This window comes from Lissotriton vulgaris, chromosome 7, assembly GCF_964263255.1.
Source record: "Lissotriton vulgaris chromosome 7, aLisVul1.2, whole genome shotgun sequence".
NCBI classification, from domain to species: Eukaryota; Metazoa; Chordata; class Amphibia; order Caudata; family Salamandridae; genus Lissotriton; species Lissotriton vulgaris.
Window position 1 is genome coordinate 502,200,065 of NC_141695.1, and position 22,866 is coordinate 502,222,930.

At 41.9% G+C, this 22,866-nt stretch overlaps 1 protein-coding gene across 1 annotated transcript in view; it reads left to right on the forward strand.

The window, feature by feature from the left end:
- Positions 1–22,866, forward strand: part of DNAH9 (dynein axonemal heavy chain 9) — a 1,435,662-nt gene that overhangs the window by 273,893 nt on the left and 1,138,903 nt on the right. The window contains exons 11-13 of the mRNA XM_086930591.1: positions 4,064–4,132; positions 9,246–9,372; positions 13,816–14,071. Coding sequence (XP_086786717.1) covers positions 4,064–4,132; positions 9,246–9,372; positions 13,816–14,071 — 452 coding nt within the window. The remainder of the gene's footprint in view (positions 1–4,063; positions 4,133–9,245; positions 9,373–13,815; positions 14,072–22,866) is intronic.

The window sequence follows — 22,866 nt, forward strand, 5'->3', positions numbered from 1 at the left end:
TGGTTTTTGAGCGGAAGGGGGGAGGCGGACGCACTGGGTTCTGCCGGAGAGGAAGGGTGTGGTCCAGGCCAGGGCCTTCTCTTGGATTCCGGCGTTGTGGAGGCGTGTTGATAGGGTGCGGTGGCAGACCGTGTCAAAGGCAGTTGACAGGGTCAGGAGGATGAGGGCGGCTGTTTCTCTTTAGCCATCAGGATCCTGATGTTGGTGGCAGTGATGAGGGCGGTCTCGGTGCTGTGGTTGCTGCGAAAACCAGATTGGGGAGGGTCCAGGATGTTGTTTTCTTCGAGGTAGCGGATTAGCTGTTTGTTGACAATCTTCTCTGTCACTTTTGCTGGGAACGGGAGCAGGGAGATGGGTTCTTGAGGTCCTTGGGGTCTGCCTTGGGTTTCTTCAGAAGGGCGTTGATCTCTGCGTGTTTCCAACTTTCTGGGAAGGTTGCTATTTCGAAGAAGATGTTGATTGCTTTCCGGAGGTGGGGTGTGATGGTTGTGCTGGCTTTGTTGAAGACGTGGTGGGGGCAGGGGTCGGAAAGGGACCTGGAGTGAATGGAGTTCATGGTCTTGATGGTGTCTTCATTGCTGACGGTGGAACAAGCGGTCAGGCGGAGGCTGGTGTGGGTGGAGTCGCGGGGGTGGTGGTCTCGGTGGTGGGTGCGGGGGTGTCAGAGTGAAGCTGTTGTGGATTTCGATGATCTTGCGGTGAAAGAAGTTGGCCAGGGAGTCGCACAGGTCCTGTGATGGTGGAATGTTGTTGACGTTGGAGCTGGGGTTGGAGAGTTCTTTCACGATGCTGAAGAGCTCTTTGGTGTTGTGTGCGTTGTTGTCTAGGCGGTCCTTGAAGGCGTTCCTCTTGGTGGTCCTGATGAGTTGGTGGTGTCTGCGGCTGGCGTTCTTGTGGGCTGTGTGGCTGTCTGGTGTTCGGTCGCGGAGCCATTTCTTCTCCAGCTTCCGGCAGGTGCGCTTGGATGTCCGGAGGTCTTCGGTGAACCACGTGGCATTCCTGTTGGTGTGGTTGGTTGTGCAGGTCTTGAGAGGGGCGAGTGTGTTGGCGCAGTCATTGATCCACTGTTTGAGGTTGGTCGCAGCGGTGTCGGGGTCGAAGGGGTCGGCGGGTGGTCTCAGGGCGAGGGTGGTTGTCAGTTGGTCCTCGTGACCTTGCCCCAGCAGCGGCGCGGCAGCTCTTGGGTGCGGCGGTGTGTGGTGGGTTTCTCATCTCAGGGGATGCATAAGGATGCTTTGAAACGTAACTTTAGTCTTTGGCCAGGATAAATCTATCTGGTCAGAATATTGGCAACCCAGGGACTTAGGAGCCCCTCAAATGCCTCAATTAGTGGTTACAAATCTGGGGGTTTATTTAGGGAAGGCATTAGCTTTTGATTCTCGGGTAAATAAAATTATGTCAGAAGGCGTCTTCCATCTAAAGCTCAATTTTTCCAGGGTTGGAAATTCGTTAAGTAACAACATAAACTTCATAACGTAATGTAACAGCTTGAGAAATGTTTATCACAAATGGACTGACAAGTTAAATAACGGGCATCAAAATACCGTGCTGTGGTTAAAACACCATCGGATATACTGCGGTCACAACTGTTCCAAAAATTGAAAATGACACAAAGCAAATACTATGCTAAGAAAAAAGACCGTTTGGATGTTAATATCTTTTTTTTAAAACGTATTATTTCTATTAATATTTATGTATTTGATATTAATTTGTATTTAAACATTATATTGCATAGCAAATACGCCATAAAAGTAATAAAGTGTTAAAACGTATTATGCAATAGTTAACTCCAACAACGTATAGCACAAAGTATAGTCTGGAAGTTCAGGAGAGAAATAGCTACATGTGTTCACTTATGTTTATTTAGTCAACTTTGTAACAAAATCCTCAATAATGGGACAGTGCCTCGCACTGTATTGGTCCCACAGCATGTGTGCCTGTTACTAGTTAACATCATTTGGCCTCAGAATATTGTAGGGTAAAAGTGCAACGTTATTGTAACTAACCAATTAAATGTATAAAATATTATTATGTTGTCGCAACATGAATATCAACAGACCGTCTTTGTTACCATGTATGGTATTTAATTATTACCTGCTTGTTTTCAAATGATTTAATAAAGGTTTTTTTAGGTGCTTATTTTTTTTTTTTGCATAAGCTTAGATACAATTGACATTGTCTACAGGTACCATGTACTTTTGTTCTTTTCAGTAAAATAATAAAAATACTACAGCTTTAGACTTATTAATACCCAGATTCACTATTAGTTCTGGTCTTGGGAATGCCAGGAATCTCTAAAATCCCATGTCTCTCAGAGTTGTTGCATGTATTTTCTAGTCACAAACACTTCTCTTTTAGATAATAACTAAAGTAATTAATCGCTTTGCTCTTGACAACAGATAAACCGAGTCAGAGCTCCTTATCAGTAGCCGATACATTTTTGGTAGTGTATGGTATACAAATGTTGTTAGTCAATCAGAAGCTGATTTTTATTAAAAGCATAGAAGCTTACTAGTTGCACCGGTTGATGCTGCTGTGTGAAGGGCCAAAATGCCTTAAAGCAAACATGAATAACACAGATGCATATCTGGTAGCATATCATAAAATACCAATAGACCTATCTGTTGTATCTTAAAATATGCACTGTTTTTGTATCAACTAAAAAAGGAGATGTTAAAAAACCAACAACATCGTGGAGAGGACTCAGGGGCACATGCATCATTGTAGGAATTTGCATTTCCTAAATTGAGAAAATTAAGGAAATGCAATTTAGGAATTGCAAAATCCTATGCATCAAGAAATCCACATTTTTTTAGGATTTCTTAATTTTCGGAATTTGCAATTCCTTAATTGCGAATCGCAATTAAGGAATGGCATTACATTGATTCCTATGGGCCTAGAGGCCCATAGGAATCAATGCCGTTTTGCATTTCTATTTTTGGGAATTCGCAATTTGTTGATGCATTGCAAGGGTGCAGAGGGGGGTCCAAAGGACCCCGCCTGCACCGCTGAAATGTATTTTAAAGTGCATGTTTCACACACACATGTCCTAAGGACATGTGTGTCTGTAACATGACACTTTCCAAAATGAATTTTTGTGCTTTTTTAAAGAATTTCGCAAATTAACACGAGGGTCAACCTCGTGTTAATTTGCACTTCCTATTTCAAAATTCGCATTTTTCAAAAAATGGATGCATTGCATTTAAGGAATCGCACAAATGCGATTCCTTAAATGCATTCGCATTTTTTAGGAAATGCAAAAAAATGCGAATTTTGAAAAATTGTTTCATGCATCCCAAAAACGTATTTAGGAAGCGCAAACGGCCGAATTTACCGATTCGCACCGTTCGCACTTCCTAAATAGGTTGATGCATGTGCCCCTCAGTCTTGTTCTCATCAGAAGAAATACAACTAATTTCTTATGTTTGCTGATTCACTCAACCCAAAATATTTGTTCCTGTCCTATTCCAGTATCAAGGACCAAGTGCCTCATTTGTACTTTAAGTGTTGGTTATATGGTTAAAACATTACAAATTTAGAAAGGTTGCTACTATCAAATGCTTTCTGCAACTGTGAAGTTTAAAGGTTTAAAATACCTTTGTAAATTTTTCAGCATCTCCCGAAATCCAGCAAGTAGCACCGAAATCCAAATTGAAAATTACCCAAACGTTTTAACTGAACACAATTAAAAAGCGATATGCTTCATAAAAGCAGTCACAATGTATCTGTGATTCACTCAAACATTAATCTTTGACCAAATCTAAGCGGACAAAAATCTACATTAGAAAATAATGCAAAGAGCCTCATTATAACCCAATCTCTTGCTGAAATCTCCTAAAGTTTTTTTGGGGGTGCTGCAGCACCCCCCCACCCCTACTTCCACCAGCTTCTTTTCTACCTTTTATTAGACACAATATTACTCCTATATCAGTTTTATATGCTCTTGTGGTATTTTTGCCCAATTCCAAGAGATATAATCTCATGTAGCCCCGTTCCTAAATTCCAACTATACATTTGACTCATTTGAAATTCTGACATTATTTATTTTACTCTTCTGTCAAAGGTGCATGTCATCAGTTGAAGGGAAGCGTATGGTGCAAAAGTATGAGGAAATGATCGAACTTCTAGAAAGGTAAGCTTGGTATTGTTGCTGTCTGTAAAAGTGTTGCCTTTTTTAGGTCTGGCTTAGGTACAGCTTTTGTTGTATTGCCAGACTCCTATTTTCTAAACAATTCATAATAAAATACATACAAGTATACAGGCTTTCATGGGATTTTGGCTAGCCCCCTTCATCCATTAGTGTGTTAACCTGTTAACCTTTTATTCATATTTTTGCAACCACCTACCTCAGCATATAGCATGGGGAGATGAGTCAGCCCACTTCATCCATTGGCCCCTTCTACTGTGAGTGTTAGTATTTGTCTGATCACATATGCATAGCTTAAGGAAAAGGGGTATCACAGCTAGGGGTGATATCCATGGGCTCCTGGGCAGCTCCCTTATTTTAGTTTTTTAGATTTTTGCCATGTTTTGCATTATATATATATATATATATATATATATATATATATATATATATATATATATATATATATATATATATATATATATATATATATATATATATATATATACACACACACAATTATGAAATTCTGAATATATATATTTATATATAATGATATATATTTCAAAACATGGCAAAAATCTAAAAAACTAAAATAAGGGAGCTGCCCAGGAGCCCATAACTCTGCGATGCCGTGGCTTTCCCCCTTTGAAAAAGGTCAGTGTCTGACCGAAATGCATCAGGTAAAGAGGAAACTGCCAGAGCTGCAACTATAATAAAAGCGATTCCTTTTTACCTAAATGTGTGCGGCTCATCACTCTCTCGAGTAGAGAGATCCTGCTTGATGTTATGAGGCTTGGTCCTGCCTCGAGCAACGCACTGCCAAGAAATGTGCGCCGAAGCTGCCCGACTTTGGACCTCTCTGTGTGGCTTGTGAAGACATATAGGGCAGCAGGCAGCCATCATTGACTAGACTTTGGATGGACCCCAGCAGCTTAAAAGTGGACTGCATGGGGATTTCAGGTAAAAAGGAAAGCAGCATTGAACATTAGCATCACCCACAGATGGGAAACAACTACCCAGGACTACAGCACACTACGATAACCAGCATGCTTGGAGAGACAGCCAGCCTATAGCGGCGACCACCAGAGGGCGTTCATCCTGATAAGAGCAACTTTGGCTAGTGTGCTGTTTAAACTCTGCGATGCCGTGGCTTTCCCCCTTTGAAAAAGGTCAGTGTCTGACCGAAATGCATCAGGGAAAGAGGAAACTGCCAGCGCTGCAACTTTAATAAAAGCGATTCCTTTTTACCTAAATGTGTGCAGCTCATCACTCTCTCGAGTAGAGAGATCATGCTTGATATATATATATATATATATATATATATATATATATATATATATATATATATATATATATATATATATATATATATGACCAAGCCCCGTCCGCGGGGCGAAACGCGTCATGGAGGGCACTTGCTCTGCACTATTCACTGCCTATTAAAAATGCACTGCTTCAACTAAGACATCGTTGGTTTCTGGCTCGTCTATGGTGATTTGACTTGGGAGATTGTTGGAGGTCTGCGCTCGCCTGAACTGCGCCCAAAGCAGTTGTGAGTTTGTTTTGTCATATATATTTATATATATATATATATATTCAGAAATTCAAAATTGTAGTTTATATGTATTGCTCCATGAACCATTAATTGTGTCTTCGTGGTGCACATCGTGAACACTGCAAACATATGGCTTGGCTAGTAGTGTATAAACTGTAAGGTTGCAAGTAAGTGTAGTGGAGAACCATAAAAGAGCAGAAGTGCTGGGCATTGATATTTCTGATTTAAGATGCAATTCTACATTGGGAGTGACCTCATGACTGCTTCAAGACCAAAGCACAGTACTTCAGTTGTCTCATGGTCATTTCATACCAAGTCAATTCTTAGGCATCCATCCTTGAAGATCGATTGGGCTGTTGGCCAAGAAGTGCCTGTTTGCATCTCCCAGAGCTCATGCAGAACTGCATGTGACTGTATTTTGCAATTATAGGTCACATGCTTTTACCATGCTTGTTTAGCTTAGACACATAAAAACGTAATGCTAGCAGAGAAATCCCACAACATTGGAGCATACTCCACAGGTACGTGTGTGCTCTTTGGAGTAGTACTGGTCCTTGGCTCCCGTATACATCTACCCTCTCCAGACAGAAGCAACTCAGTCCAGCTCCCATTTCCTCAGCCAATTGTGTCATGCGGAGCCAACTTCGACTTCAGACGGTCAATTGATAGTTTACATTATTATTTCAAGGGTAGCAAGATTTTCATTATAATTGCAGTGAAGTACATTTAGGGAACTTTACACATCAGACAGAAGTACAAATTTGCCTATGTCTGGCATAGTTTTACTTTGTGCACCATGACATTCTTCGCAGCGTATATTCCATATAACATGCACAGGACAGTAAGATGGCAGTGGATTGTGTGTCCCCTACTTAATAGCTGAGGGGATCATAATAACTGCTGCTTGTTCATACCTTCTCCTTTCCCTGCTGCTGTGTAAATACCACCCCTGGAATGATGGTAGAAGAGAAATTCAGAAAAAAATGTAAGCACCTGCTGAGCAGTATGGTATTGGCCTGTCCTGTAACAGGAGAGTTCCTACTGTAGATTTTCAGTGTCTCTAAAGAACAGTTGTTCATCATGGACATTTTAGGATGGGTAAGCAATGTTATTCAGGGGTCTGAAAAGTGCTTGGAAAATGTCTAGGAGTTCTTTGTAGAAACCATTTTTATAGCTAAACTTACTACTTTTCTCTTGTTTTGGAAAAAAAAGGATAATTTCTAATATGGGTGGGTGTTACATTAAGGTTATAAAACAATGGACATTGGTGACTCATGCCAGCTTAAATAGCTGTTTACCATTTGTCTAAAATTGGGTTATTTAGCTGGGAAAGGGGAAATCTTGAAAACTTAATAAACTCAATGTGATTTTGTCAAAACACAGTTCTTAGCAAATCTGTGCCGTATCTGTGATAGCTATGGCACAGTCAGCAGGCACACCCCAGAAAAATGTGTGTTAAATTGAAGAAGTATCAACAAATCTAAAGTCAAGAAAACAACTCAATAGAATTCATTACCAAATTTTGAAAAAAAGAATAGAACAAAAGTACACGGAAACAAATAAAATCCGATAAGGGGAAATGGAGATGTGAGATTGAAATATTTCAAGGAAAAAAGCACATTGAAAAAATAAAGCACAATTTAAAAAATGGCAACTGATGGTTGATTGGGTCCTAAATGAGATATCAGGCGAACCGCAATGGGGCAGATGTTGGCTACATGAAGTGGTTCAATAGAGTTATAGTTTCTATCTTCCGTCTTTTTTTCTAGTCAAAGTCTTACAGTAGGGCCAAGTCCAAGGCTGAAGCCAGTGAGGGTCCCTCAAAGTCTGGAATGTTGTTGTTGAGCTTCTGCTGAAGCCGTTGGTTTTGGTACTAAATGCTCTAAAGTGTACAAAGCTGAATTCAATAGCTACCTAGGTTACTTCTCTGCAGGGATAGATGTGCAGCCTCTCCCCATTTCAAGATTTCACCCTTAGACATATTCCCTTTTAGGGTTCACAAGATTCTCCAATAGGCAAGGCTGGAAGCTGTAGCCAAGGAAGGCTCTAGGAGGCTAAACATTTTTTTTGGTGTAGTCATGCAGAACCTCATTCCTTCTTTATCTTTCACGTTTTGTTCTCTACACCTCATTCCATAGCACTCCCATATTTGAAAATGTTAATTTCACTCACCTATCATCTATTTCCCTTTCCTCCCCTCCTCTCTCCTTCCTCGTTTACATTCACTCCCTTTGCACTACTCCCATTTCTTCCACCCAACTCTGTCACCATATGTCTGCCCTCTCTAATTCACCTTTTTCCCATTTACCTTCTTCTTTACCCCTTTCTTACTTAAATTGTGTTTGCTGGTTTCTTTCTTCTGCACCCATCACCCAGTCATAGCTTTTCTCCATGTAACAATCTCCTTCTTTGACCCTCTATTCTCCTCCTCTCTACTACAAATGTTTCTCCCTTCTTCTCTCACTCGCATTTTCTATTTTTAATTTTCCACCCCCCTCTTCCTCCGCTCCCACCAGCCTTCGTTTTCTTAATTTGGCCTATGTTGATTCTTGCCTTTCTTCATCCATTCCTCCTCCATCACATTTCCTCCCTTTCTCTCACTTTTTTCCCTCTGCCTTTCTCTTGTCTGTCCTTTCTCCTCACAACACTCCCCATACTCTTCACTTTTTCACCTTCTTTCCCCTCTTATCACCATTCTGTTTTCTTCTCCTTACCCGCTTCTCTTCTGAGTGGCAGCGCACCTTCCCTTTCCCCCTCTATCCACTCTCCTTTTCCGTAAATTTTTAATCAGCTAAACTTTAACAACTGGTGTGGACTTTTAACACACCTTGTAACTGCTAGGCAACCTGGTCATAACTTTGAATTTAAATCCCTGCACTAACAGAGGTTAGTGTAGAGGTGGGAACAATTCAGTCCCCTCTTTATCATTGCCTTAGTACGGACCACGGAAGCCACTCTTTCCTCCAGGCACCTCCTCTCGGGGAGGGTCCACTTTCTCTGAGTCTATTTCTTTGTGCACCTCTTCACAGTACGCCTTCTGGATTTTCTAAACGGAGGTGTTTAGAGGAGAGTTTACTGAGCTGATCTCTACATAAAATGGGCTTGTTGATGGCAAGCTTGTCTTAAACAGTAATCTATAAGTGCTTTGTCTGCTGGAATTTCCTATTTATTTTAATGAATGTCGTAGAAAGACAGGTTTATTGCCTTTACCATTCATTGGCATTCACAAACAAGCCACCAAAAAGCCTCTGATGTTCAGTGAGACTTTAACATTTACAGACTTTTTTGATTATTGTTGCATTTTTTAATTGGTAATTAATAAATAATGATTCCACAGGATGCCATTTAAGATTATACTTGTGCCAATTTGCTTTCAATTCGAAGTATGCCCTCTGGTGACTGATGGAGTGATATATATGCCTGGCATGCCAAAGAAAGAAACGCTGCGCTGTTATTTGCATTTAAATCAGAAAAGGGATGCTGGCTTGAAAGAGGCTACATCTGTTTTACAATCACCTTATGATTAACATGCAGATGAGTTATCTTGTCTTCAAATTACAGGTATAAAGAGAAGCGGTACGAAGAGTGGTCCCAAACCGTGTCGGAGAAATCACAGTACAATCTCTGTCAACCACTCATCAAAAGAGACGAGGACACCAAACTCATCACAGTCAATTTTAATCCCCAGGTAAAATGGAGAGCTAATGCTGCTGTGAAGGGCCTCTAATTGCTGTGTTAGCCTGTTCTTTATGCATCGCTCGGGAAATGTCAGCCACTAACCTTTCTATCCTGACAGAGAGACCGCTCACTTGACCCATACCTCTGTATTTGCACTTTACGCACAGCGGATATTACTTTACTGATTCCTGTAAATGTTTCTACCAGCAGCATGTTGCATTGTTATAGAAACGCCCAAGCCCATTATCTTAAGCAGCATTATCAGATGCGCATCCCTGCTCAGATCCACACTGATTACATGTGTACGTTTTCCTACGGCTATTCCAATGTGTGACATTAGAGTCTAAGGGTTAGTGTTTACATGTTGTATTTTCTTGTTTCCTTTTTTCTTCTGTTGGTTGCATAGATTGTTGGTTACAGGCTTTTCAGAGTCATTTATGAAAATGATATCTGCCATTTCGTGATTGATCCACTCATAAATGCTCAAGAAAGTGCTTAATTGTGTAATTGCTTTCCACTTGTAAGTGTTATTCTTGTAGGAATCACCTTCAGAGAATTAGAGGACAGTGATCACCTGTAGGTAAATTGGTCATGAGTACAGATCTATAAGTGAGCTTGAAGCAAGATGAAAAGGGTGGGTGGTCTCTAAGAGGTGTGGCCAAAGAAGCTTATCTAGAAATCCCTTCCGAGAGGCAGGACCTTTATAATTAAGGGTGTAGCTTAAAGCATGTCAACTAAAGTTCGGTGCTTCCCTCAGAAAACCAGTTGAAAAGTATTTATTGGAGACATATTACACAACCAAAAATGTATGTGTAAAACACATCAGACATATTGGCTTTGCCAGTGCTTGTTAAACAAATCAAATAAATGAGTATTTGCAAATATTTTCATATGAATGATTAGTCTTTGGAGTGTCTCATTGGCTCCTGAACTCCCCCTCACCTTGCTTTTCTTTCTGGCCTTTTAATGATAGACACTTGCGCCCTTTTCTCTCCACATATTTTCCGCTCTGATGGAACAAATCTGTTTGTGGGTGAGAATGTTTCTGCAAATCTGGAGCCTGGAGCTGCTCTACTCCCCCCTCCCTTCCGATACCCTCTGTGCTGTTGACCCATTGCAGCTCCAGACAATCTAGAAAGCTTAAAACCATGTGCCACTGCTTATCATTCCGACCCTTTACAAACCTTTGTATCAACACATGAAAGACTAAGGAATAGCTGGTTATTTTCTATCCTCAAGCATGGATTAAGAGGTTCACCTATAAAACAATGTTGTGTCAGAAATCCCACTGATGCATGGCATGGGATCAGACACCATTTAGTGTTCGCAGGAATAACTTACAAATGGCCATCTTCCGACCTAAAATTTACAAAAAATGTCAACAGTGATTAAAACATTTGATTGTGCGGTGCTATTACATTTCCTGAAGCTCCCAATGAAGGAGCCCAGTTGTGCCTTAGCCGAGATGTGACAGTTTCTAGCTGAGCATTCAGCAGGTGATGATCATCTCTTTCCCCTCTCACCCCTACTCCTTGGAGTCATAGCACAAGCATTCCCATTGCAATGCTCTCTTATTAAACCCTGAATTGTACTCCTACTTTGTTGACTGTCAGTCAACTACCTACTTGGCCCTCCGCTGGCATATCTAACAAACCCTCTACCTGCATGTGCCCAGGTAAGAGCCATTGTCATTTCTTTTTCTACTGCCAGGCTTAATTTTGGTGGTCACAATTTGTTTTTGGGCCATGCTGCTGTTGCAAAGAGAAGAAAGAGAAGAGACTCTCTCTGAGTCTAAAGGAAGCCTGGTCGCTTAGCATATTAAAAAATCTATGTAAACATTTCATTTTTCTATTACTATGCTCGATCTGTTAGTTCAGTGTGTTGATTCATCCAGCCTACGGATCTGCATTTGACCTCGTAGTCATAGGTTCAAATCCTGGTGGATGCACTGCGGTGTTCATCTTTCTAGGATTGATAAATGAGTACCACTAAGTTGGATATTAATAAACATCTGTTATTCAGCACCAAGATACCCCAAGGGCTTAATATCTCTTTGTCTCTCGTTATGTTGCAAATTACTTTTTGACCATCACCATGATCCTGCTATGTAATCAGGAGCTACTTAAATTGTGCTGGTACTAAGAGTAGTTGAACTACATTTGTTTCTACAAAATGTGAAGCGATGAGTTTAATCTTAAATATTAATGGCTGCTACTTTCAATGGGGTCGATTCCCGAAATAATTTGAGTTTAGGATGTAGTTCTATAGGAGTGATTTTTTACGTACCAGTGTGATTTGGCGACAACATGTCAAACTCCCATTTACTAAAAGTGCTAAGAAAGCAGAGTCCTTTCTATTCATACCAATTGTATATGAATATTCCCATTTTAAATGTTATGGGGAAAATTACCAAAGGCATTTGTGAATAGATCCCTATAACTCTACACACACGTTAACCCACCTATGCAGTACCACCACCCCTCAGAGGCTTTGAACGTTTCTAATGACAGCATGAACAATCCACAAACACAAGTAATAAAATACATTTATAGATTATTGAAGCTAAGAAGCTTTTAGAAACACACAAAAAAATTACCAGCTAGAGACAGTTTTCTCACTCCAGTTTTCCCAGAAAAAGGGGGATACCTAAGAGTCCAAGGAGAGAAGTGGTGAAAACACAGCACAAGAAATGTCCACATCAAATTAGAACAATAGTACAAAACTTAAATGAATCAAGACCAAAATGACAAAAATCCAATCAGTAGAACCAGAGGCATGCTACTTTAAAAATGTAAGTGAAAATAGTGCCAAACAGTCAAAAGCTCCACTCGCAACTATCTGGTTGTGTGAGAGAGGGAGAAAGTCACAAGTTCAGGCCAACCATAATGGAATGAGGATCGGATCCAGGCACCAGGTTAGTCCAGATGAAAAGTTGCCTTCTTAGTCTAGTGTAAAGAGTCCCATTCACGGTGGAGATGGCCGGAAGGAGCAGGAAAGCACGGCCGATGGTCAACAATGTAGCATGAAGAGCAGGCCTGGTGTCGCAGACAGGTGCAACTGTAGCACAAATCTCTTGTTGTTGTTGTGAATAGTTGGGCTGGTGCTTTGCAGTGGCACTCCAAGTGAGCTGTCAATGCTGTAGTGTGAAGGGTCGGGCTGAAAGAACTTCAAGTTGGTGGTCTGTGTGAGTGACAAGGTTTTAATGCCAACGGGCCTGTTTGCTATCACGAAGAGACAGCACAAACTTAAATTCAGCCTCTCTAAGGCCACACCAATGATCTAGGACCTGATCTAGCTGGATCAGGGGGCTGGTACAGGTGGTTGGGGGCCTATGTTATGTCCATGTGGCTCTGAACAGGAGGCCAGAAGACTAGCCCTTGGAGTCCTGGGCTCAGGTTCAGGTGCAGGTCCAAATCCTTTCTGACTCAGTCAGGAAGGCATCAGGACAGCAGTCCAGCAAGGCTGCGGTCCAGCAAGATAGTAGTCCAACAGGGCAGCAGTCTAGCAGAGTGGCAGTTCTTTCAGCAGCACAGCAGTCCTTTTTCCTGGCAAATTCTCCACAGGTTCATATGTGTACTGCAGAGTTGGGGTCTGGGGTCCAGTACTTATATATAGAATCCTGATTGCACTGATATTAAAATATGTATGTGCTTTTTATACACACTTCCACACAGATCAATAGGTGGATCATTGTCTCATAAGTATCTACATAACTTCCGAGAATGTAATTATTATTATTATTATTATTATTATTATTATTATTAATATTATTATTATTATGTTTTGGCACCGGACTGGGGAAACATGAAGGCAGATTCTGATACATATAATGACCCTTATCAATTTTGTCGTTACCCTGAAGATGAAGGAAACATGGTTTGGTCTGCTGTGGAACACAAGGACATAACTACTTTAATGTTTAGGCATTTAAGGATTCACCTTTTTTAATAGAATGAAAGTTCTGTGTTTCAACACACATCTAGTCATCAACGGGAGGGCCTTAATTCATACATATAAGCAACAGCTGCGTACATTTTTCGGCACAAGAGAATGGATCACAGAGGAATAAACAATTCGACTCAATAGCTCTCTCAAATCACTTATTATGGTGCGCGAACACCTGCACAATGTGCTGATGACATATAGTGAACTGCTCCCAAAAGAGAGCCAACAGATGAGGTTGTTTTTAAGCATCTCAAGTGATCTAGCTAGATGCCTTCTGTCTGATTTATGATTTCTTATTTAATCTTGAAATATTGTTATCATATGATTAGTTATTCTCACTCGCAGCAGATGTAAATGATGTACTGTGATTCAGGGTTTACAGTAATATTGTCGGTGCTTCGTCAAATATTTCATATGAGAGAAACATATCTAAGGATGTTATCTAAATATTTTTATGAATTCTGTAAAAAAGAGGAATAGGGTCTAACTTTACTTTCAATTGTTTAAGTTGGTTTCAGTGCTACGAGAAGTAAAATATCTGGAAAACAGGCAGACAGAAACAATTCCTGCACAAGCAGAAGAGTTTTACGCCTCAAAGGAATCATTCCGGCAATACGTAGCTAATCTTGAACTGACTGCTAACTGGTACAACAAAATCATGAAGACAGTCCTGGAGGTGGAGTACCCCTTGGTGGAGGAGCAGCTACAGGACATTGACGTGAGGCTGAAGGAGGCTGAAAAGACTCTGAACTGGAGAACAGATGGTGAGCTCAGCATGCATTGATAGTATGCACACTTCAGTGAACCCTAGACCTAGTGTAAACCTAGGAGTGCTGTGTCTCCCCTGTGAAACCTTATGAATGTGGTGTGTGTCTATGGTATGACATAGCTAGGGAGCAGTGGAAAACCTTTACAAGATCCTGGATTACTAGTTAGGGAAAGGTTCAGACAAGAAGTGTGGCTCAATGATTAGCATGGCAGACCCTGATGCAGAGGTCTAGCCCGGGACCAGGGTTCAATTCCCTGCCTCGGCAGGTCTTCGGCTCACAAATTCCATGGACCTGATAATACTCGCCTCGGTGCCTATTCCAATCATGGAGTCCCACTCTGCAACTCTGGGCAATAGCTTGCTTAATCGCCGCAACGGCCCCCACAACGCTAAGGATGCCTGGCCTCCACCTTGGGGTGCCCAGGAGTGGATACCTCACAGGGAAAGCCAGGATGGGTTCCACTTTTTAGTGTAAAGGAGTTAGGCCCTTAGGTTGTGGGAAAGGCTGGACCTTATATATACGTTTTTCACAAAAAATGCCACCCCACTTTCTTTGTTAGCTCTTAGTTATAAGCAACACATCAACCCTAGTTAGATATGTTAGGTATATTTATTTTTACCTTTTCTTTCAAATCTTTTTTTGACAAAATTTTTAGATTGTATGTCAGAGAAAGAACACAACAGATATCACATATATGCACATCAACTTAAACACAACATTTACCAAAAGAAGAAAACATCATTACATCAAAATACATTCACTATACACAACATAGCATCTATATCTATTTCAGACTGTTCCAAAAGGCAAGTCACAATTTCTAGCCTCATTAGCCATCAGTGATTTGGAATATCAGGAACAGTAGTGGACAAAGTCACAGTTAAAAGGAGATATCACGACACATTAATTCTACGAGTCAGTAGTTATTGATATTTCTAAGTTTTTATCTCCTTTCTGCCGACGCGTTTCGAACTCCATACAGCAGTTATGGGTTCTCCTCAGGGCCTTGTCACTTCTATCTGCATGTGTGTAAGGAAAAAAGAACACTATTTCAGTGTCAATTCCCATAGCCTCATATTATCAATCCGCTTCTATTCTCCTACATTTAAAGTCCATGTTACCTTAATTGTAGCCGTAGTTATCCTATGTCTGGTTCTGGGTCTTTTGAGCTGCAGTCTAAAGGACATTAAAAATTCCATTTAGAGCCAAACTCAATACTCGCCCTACGGTCACTTTTTGCAAAAACACTGCAGGACGTACCTTACGCTGTCTTTTAGGTCCGTGTATGGGCGTCTCCCTATGGCACGGTGATGCTTTTGACCTGGGGGGAGGGAAAGGCAGGGTTTTACTCCTAGTGGGCTCATGTCATATCTCAACCGTGTTAGGTAGATTATTGTAACCTTCATACCTTGTTCGGTGCACCGCGGGCTTCGGGAGCGACTCACTCCATGATCACTTATTTTGCACACGGTCCTCCGGACTCTCGTTAAGTGTACCACGTAATCACTCTCGTATTATCCTCCGGTATCATACACTGTTTAAAAGATAGACCGGAGTGCATTTTAGTTCCCCATTACAAGTATCAGTCTCTACGTGCACAACTCAAGACCTCTCAAGGCTCACCTTGCTCGGCACAACTTGCTTTCGCTAATCCTTCGTTCACTGTGGACGGCGGCGGCCAGGTTGCCTGGTTACTTATGACGGTCTCATGACCGTAGGATTTCTGGGATTTGTAGTTTTGAGCTGCGAGAGTGCGCAACTACCTGTAGAATGACCCTTACGTTTTCGGAACATCGATGTTCCACATGGCCTCACAATTGCTGTGCCCTTCAATCAAGGGGGACTACCAAACCCCCGTGGAGCCCCACACAATTCTTCCATTACAGTCTAGATACCTCAGAAAGAGTATTTAACCCGTTTTGTGTACTATTAAATTTCAGAATCAGGTATGCTTCTTTTCTAAGGAGTGTGTCTTCAATGTCAATCGGACCTTTGTTACCTGTTGGCACTATTGTGCATAGCACAGTCCATTTAAAGTCCATTTCACTGTGGTTTGAATCCAAAAAAGGTTGGACCATTGGAGCGCTCACCACCTTCTTTTTAATTCTCGACCTGTGCTGGGTGATGCGGCTGTTGACCTGTTGTGTCGTTTTTCCTATGTACATCTTCTGACAGGCACAGATGATTGCATAGACCACGTTTCGTGTCTTGCAATTCGAGAAGTTGGTGTTTTTGCATTTTACTCCCCTGTGTTCAAACTCAGACCCTTCAATCGTGGACTCACACGATATGCAATTTCCACACTTGCGGTGCCCTTCGATTGGTTTCAGGCCCCATCTTGAGAGTAAATCACTTTTAGGCTTGGGAGTTAGTACATCCGCTCTAATTACACTTTGGCCAATGCTCTTATTTTTCTTATAGGCGAACAACGGTCGCGGAAATGAGCATTCAAGTTCCTCTAGCAGGTGCCAGTTTCTAAGGACCAGTTGTCTTACTTTGTGTGTGTCTGGTCCGAAAGTTGTCACACATACCAACCTGTCCATGTCTTGTTTTACCTTTCTCTCAAGTAAGCACTCCCGAGGGGTGTAGTGTGCCCTCTTCTTAGAATTACTTAGCAGTTTTTTCGGATACCCTCGATTCTTCATCTCATCACAAAACCTGGTTGCATGTTTCTCGTAGTCAGTCACCTCAGAGCAATTTCTTCGGATCCGAAGCAATTGCCCATAAGGCAGGTTATCCTTCAAGCTTCTGGGGTGTGCACTTTGATGGTGAAGGATCGTATTTTTATCCGTCTTTTTTCGAAAACGGGAAGACTTCAAATACCCATCCTGGCAGTTTATTTCAAGGTCTAGAAATGTCATCTTCTCATTACTGGACTCCAATGAGAACTTGATGTCACGGTGCCTTCTATTGATCCACAAATGGAAGTCCACCAACTCCGTGTGGCTCCCCTGCCACAGGAGCCACACGTCGTCGATGTATCTCAACCATTGTTTGATGTGTTTGCTGAAAGGATTGTTGGAGTAGATGAATCTGTTCTCATACTCCGCCATGTAAAGTATGGCCATCTCCGGCGCATACGGACAGCCCATGGCCGTACCTTTGATCTGCATGTAAAATCGGTCATTAAACCTGAAGTAGTTCTTTTTTAGCGTTATTTCAGCTAATTGCAGTATAAACGAGGTGGGGACTTGATGGGGCCTATCCCTCTTTTCGAGGTATAGTTCCAGCACTTCTAGTGCCTCATCTTGAGGAATTTGGGTGTACAAGGACGTAACGTCCATTGTCACCATCAATTCCGTCATTGGGTCAAATTGCATTCCCTCAATTTTTTGCAGGAAGTCAGTGGTGTCCTTCAGATATGATTTTACACCACCAACAAAGGGCTTCAGAAAGAAGTCTATGTATTTCGAAAGTGACTCCAAACAAGACTCACAACGCATAGCCATCAAAAATCTGAAAGATGACCCGTCGGTCGTCATCAAACCCGCGGATAAAGGCGGAGCAGTGGTCATCTGGTCTAAAGACAAATACCTTAAGGAAGGGGCCACACAGGTGAACAATGTTGAGTGGTACAGAGAACTTCCTGAGGACCCAGTCCGGGCCATTCAGGGACAAATCTGTGAAATAATAAAGAGTGGTGTGGAGGATGGATTTGTGGGGCAGAAAGAAAGTGAGTTCTTGATAAAGAAATTTTCAAGAACGCCCATTTTATATTTTCTACCCAAGATCCACAAGAACCCGAAGGAGCCCCCAGGACGACCAATCGTCTCCGGGTGTGAGTCTTGTTTGGAGTCACTTTCGAAATACATAGACTTCTTTCAGAACTACTTCAGGTTTAATGACCGATTTTACATGCAGATCAAAGGTACGGCCATGGGCTGTCCGTATGCGCCGGAGATGGCCATACTTTACATGGCGGAGTATGAGAACAGATTCATCTACTCCAACAATCCTTTCAGCAAACACATCAAACAATGGTTGAGATACATCGACGACGTGTGGCTCCTGTGGAAAGGGGAGCCACAGGGAGTTGGTGGACTTCCATTTGTGGATCAATAGAAGGCACCGTGAGATCAAGTTCTCATTGGAGTCCAGTAATGAGAAGATGACATTTCTAGACCTTGAAATAAACTGCATGGATGGGTATTTGAAAAAGACGGATAAAAATACGATCCTTCACCATCAAAGTGCACACCCCAGAAGCTTGAAGGATAACCTGCCTTATGGGCAATTGCTTCGGATCCGAAGAAATTGCTCTGAGGTGACTGAATACGAGAAACATGCAACCAGGTTTGGGGCCTGAAACCAATCGAAGGGCACCGCAAGTGTGGAAATTGCATATCGTGTGAGTCCACGATTGAAGGGTCTGAGTTTGAACACAGGGGAGTAAAATGCAAAAACACCAACTTCTCGAATTGCAAGACACGAAACGTGGTCTATGCAATCATCTGTGCCTGTCAGAAGATGTACATAGGAAAAACGACACAACAGGTCAACAGCCGCATCACCCAGCACAGGTCGAGAATTAAAAAGAAGGTTGTGAGCGCTCCAATGGTCCAACACTTTTTGGATTCAAACCACAGTGAAATGGACTTTAAATGGACTGTGCTATGCACAATAGTGCCAACAGGTAACAAAGGTCCGATTGACATTGAAGACACACTCCTTAGAAAAGAAGCATACCTGATTCTGAAATTTAATAGTACACAAAACGGGTTAAATACTCTTTCTGAGGTGTCTAGACTGTAATGGAAGAATTGTGTGGGGCTCCACGGGGGTTTGGTAGTCCCCCTTGATTGAAGGGCACAGCAATTGTGAGGCCATGTGGAACATCGATGTTCCGAAAACGTAAGGGTCATTCTACAGGTAGTCGCGCACTCTCGCAGCTCAAAACTACAAATCCCAGAAATCCTATGGTCATGAGACCGTCATAAGTAACTAGGCAACCTGGCCGCCGCCCTCCACAGTGAACGAAGGATTAGCGAAAGCAAGTTGTGCCGAGCAAGGTGAGCCTTGAGAGGTCTTGAGTTGTGCACGTAGAGACTGATACTTGTAATGGGGAACTAAAATGCACTCCGGTCTATCTTTTAAACAGTGTATGATACCGGAGGATAATACGAGAGTGATTACGTGGTACACTTAACGAGAGTCCGGAGGACCGTGTGCAAAATAAGTGATCATGGAGTGAGTCGCTCCCGAAGCCCGTGGTGCACCGAACAAGGTATGAAGGTTACAATAATCTACCTAACACGGTTGAGATATGACATGAGCCCACTAGTAGTAAAACCCTGCCTTTCCCTCCCCCCAGGTCAAAAGCATCACCGTGCCATAGGGAGACGCCCATACACGGACCTAAAAGACAGCGTAAGGTACGTCCTGCAGTGTTTTTGCTAAAAGTGACCGTAGGGCGAGTATTGAGTTTGGCTCTAAATGGAATTTTTAATGTCCTTTAGACTGCAGCTCAAAAGACCCAGATCCAGACATAGGATAACTACGGCTACAATTAAGGTAACATGGACTTTAAATGTAGGAGAATAGAAGCGGATTGATAATATGAGGCTATGGGAATTGACACTGAAATAGTGTTCTTTTTTCCTTACACACATGCAGATAGAAGTGACAAGGCCCTGAGGAGAACCCATAACTGCTGTATGGAGTTCGAAACGCGTCGGCAGAAAGGAGATAAAAACTTAGAAATATCAATAACTACTGACTCGTAGAATTAATGTGTCGTGATATCTCCTTTTAACTGTGGCTTTGTCCACTACTGTTCCTGATATTCCAAATCACTGATGGCTAATGAGGCTAGAAATTGTGACTTGCCTTTTGGAACAGTCTGAAATAGATATAGATGCTATGTTGTGTATAGTGAATGTATTTTGATGTAATGATGTTTTCTTCTTTTGGTAAATGTTGTGTTTAAGTTGATGTACATATATGTGATATCTGTTGTGTTCTTTCTCTGACATACAATATAAAAATTTTGTCAAAAAAAGATTTGAAAGAAAAGGTAAAAATAAATATACCTAACATATCTAACTAGGGTTGATGTGTTGCTTATAACTAAGAGCTAACAAAGAAAGCGGGGTGGCATTTTTTGTGAAAAAGGATGGGTTCCACAGCGGTGTTCGTACAAGCGCCATGAGACCCTTGCGGGTGAGTTGTGCGCTATACAAGTATCAATTTACAATTTTTAACAAACTATGGATAAAGTCAATAGTTGCAGTGGACCAAATCAATTTTAAATATATAAACATAGTTAAAGTATTATCAAACAACAAAAAATGGATGAGGAAATCCATAGATATGAATGGAACAAAGTTAATGTTACTTGCCAAAAGCAGTCACTGGATGCAACTCTTTTGCCCAAAATATATGGCAATTACTAACACAGCTCTGCTTTAAACAGCTTATGAGGGCTGTAACGTCTACCTTCCACATTAGTACCCCCAAATGCTTTCAGCCATTCTAACAGGGGACTCCAGACATTGAACCAAGGGAGAACAGGGGGCTCCAGACATTGAACCAAGGGAGAAATGACTACTCTACCCCTATTTCTCACTAAAGCCAGGACACCTAGGAGTAGATTTACAAGCCCCTCACAACACGTTTGCAATGCCATTGCGTCACTTTTTGTGACGCAGTGGCGTCATAAAGAATGTGCCACATTGCGGCCAATTTAGGATGTGACACATCTATGGAGATGCATCACCTTGTAAAGCCCTGTGCCACATTATACCTGCTTCAAGTATAATGTATACAGGGTTGGCGTTCCCACACAAAAAGCCATGTAGAACTGACGCAATGAAATTTACCACATTTCACTGCTCCACTCTATGCCTTTACTGCGCCAAAATCCCTATGCCTGCTAAGACCAGGCATAAGGAATGACGCAGGTTTTTTTTAATGGGACTCACCTACATGTTGAGGCACAGTGCTTGTTGTGTAGTTCCTATAAACCTATATAGATCAGCACGTTTAGACAACATACACTGTAGGATTGGTGTTCAGACTGATTCTAGACACCCCCACTGGGTATGTTAGAGCCTGTATACCAGCTGGCTCACAGTGCCACTAGAAACCCCTCTTAGCAAGGAGAGAATAGTTCTTGGCAACTATCGAACATGAGAACTCTGTCCCATCATGGGTTGTGGAAACAGTATGCTACTTTTCGCTCAGTCACTCGTGTTCACTTTGTCTAAGAGAGATACACAGAATAAACAATGGGAACTTTTTTCAAAAAGCAGTTGTTATTGAACCAGTATCATTCTAATGTAAAATAGGTGTGCTGAAACAACCATAAAACAGCAACAGATATAAATGATTGTAAGTACCAACAGAGTAAAAGGATGGTAGATTTCCACACTAGAGCTAAAATCGTGAATACAGGCAAGTATAAAAATACATGACAGTAAAATGCGTACTCCTACAATGCAACCCTAACTAGATATACCTAAGTGTACCTAGCATGTATGTAGGTGTAAAAGCCAAGAATCCCTGTAGGATAAAGTTAACCTCATTACCCAAAGTGAGATACTGTGGGATCATATCTTGGTTTCGAGGTGGACACCCTGCAAGGGATGTCAGACCACTGCGAGCTGGGGTGTCTGCGTGCAGGAACCGCAGCGTCTTGCGTCAGTGTGTCAGCATGGAAGTCCTTTTCTCCTCTCTCAACTCAGAAGAGATATGGTGTTTATATACCCATTGTGGTACCCCCAGGGGATATACCTTGCTGTGTCATGTCGGACTAGGATGATGGAAGGAATTACCCTTATACATAGTTATTATACAGGAGATGGCATCCTGCTGTGTCCTGTTGTGATTCCAAGAATCCTCATGCATAACGAATGAGGCTAGTTTTCAGAGAAAACCCCATGTCATTTAGGCATTACCATAACTAGGTAAAAGGTCAGTACCAAGAACCGTTATGTAGTTTGATGGCAGGGGAAATATAGGTGAAAGGTTGGGTTGCTATCTGAGCCTATATTGGGCACCTGTATGGAATATAACACCCACTTCTTATCCGACTGGACGACATATGAAATATCCTACACATACTTCTAAAATACGCAGAGACTCTAAGAAGCAAAGAGGCATAAAAAAATGACAACATTCTAGTATAATCTGGAGAAGTCCCTCAAAATATGTTTGTATATATGTTCCTAACAACTATGAGTGCCTGAAAGCCATGCAGTACTAAAAAGGAGTCTATTGGTTAGGATTTCCATATTTAGCTTGTTTTGAAAAAGGTCACATTTTTCTCAGCACACGATGAGCCAAATGTTTATATGTCCTGGCTGGGAGATGCAACATCACTGTTGCTTCCCAAAGCAGATGACGATTCTTGCAACACCTCACAGATCAGGTCAGTCGAGCACAGATGATCTTCTGCAGTGCCCACAGCTGATGCTGGTGAACCCTGTATAGTCTCTGTGACTTGTGTGCCTGTAGAGGAGCTAGTCTCCATTCCAACAGGAGCTAAAGCGTTCCGTGGTGGCTCTAAGAATGTCAACACCAACATGGGAATACGTTGAGGACACAGCAGTGCGTGGGCTTTTAATGGGTCAAGTAAAGCATCCACGTCTGGTGGCGCAACTAATGGTAGAGATCTAACAGTTGCATCAATTGAATGAACGACTTGAGCAGTGCGTCACTTTTGTCCCAACAGATGCGTCAGAATTTCTGGCACATCTGTTAATTCTTGCGCCATGGAGCACTGTATTGTAAATACTGTGCATCCATGGTGGCTCAAGGACATTTGGTGCTGGCGCAACTAAACTGACGCA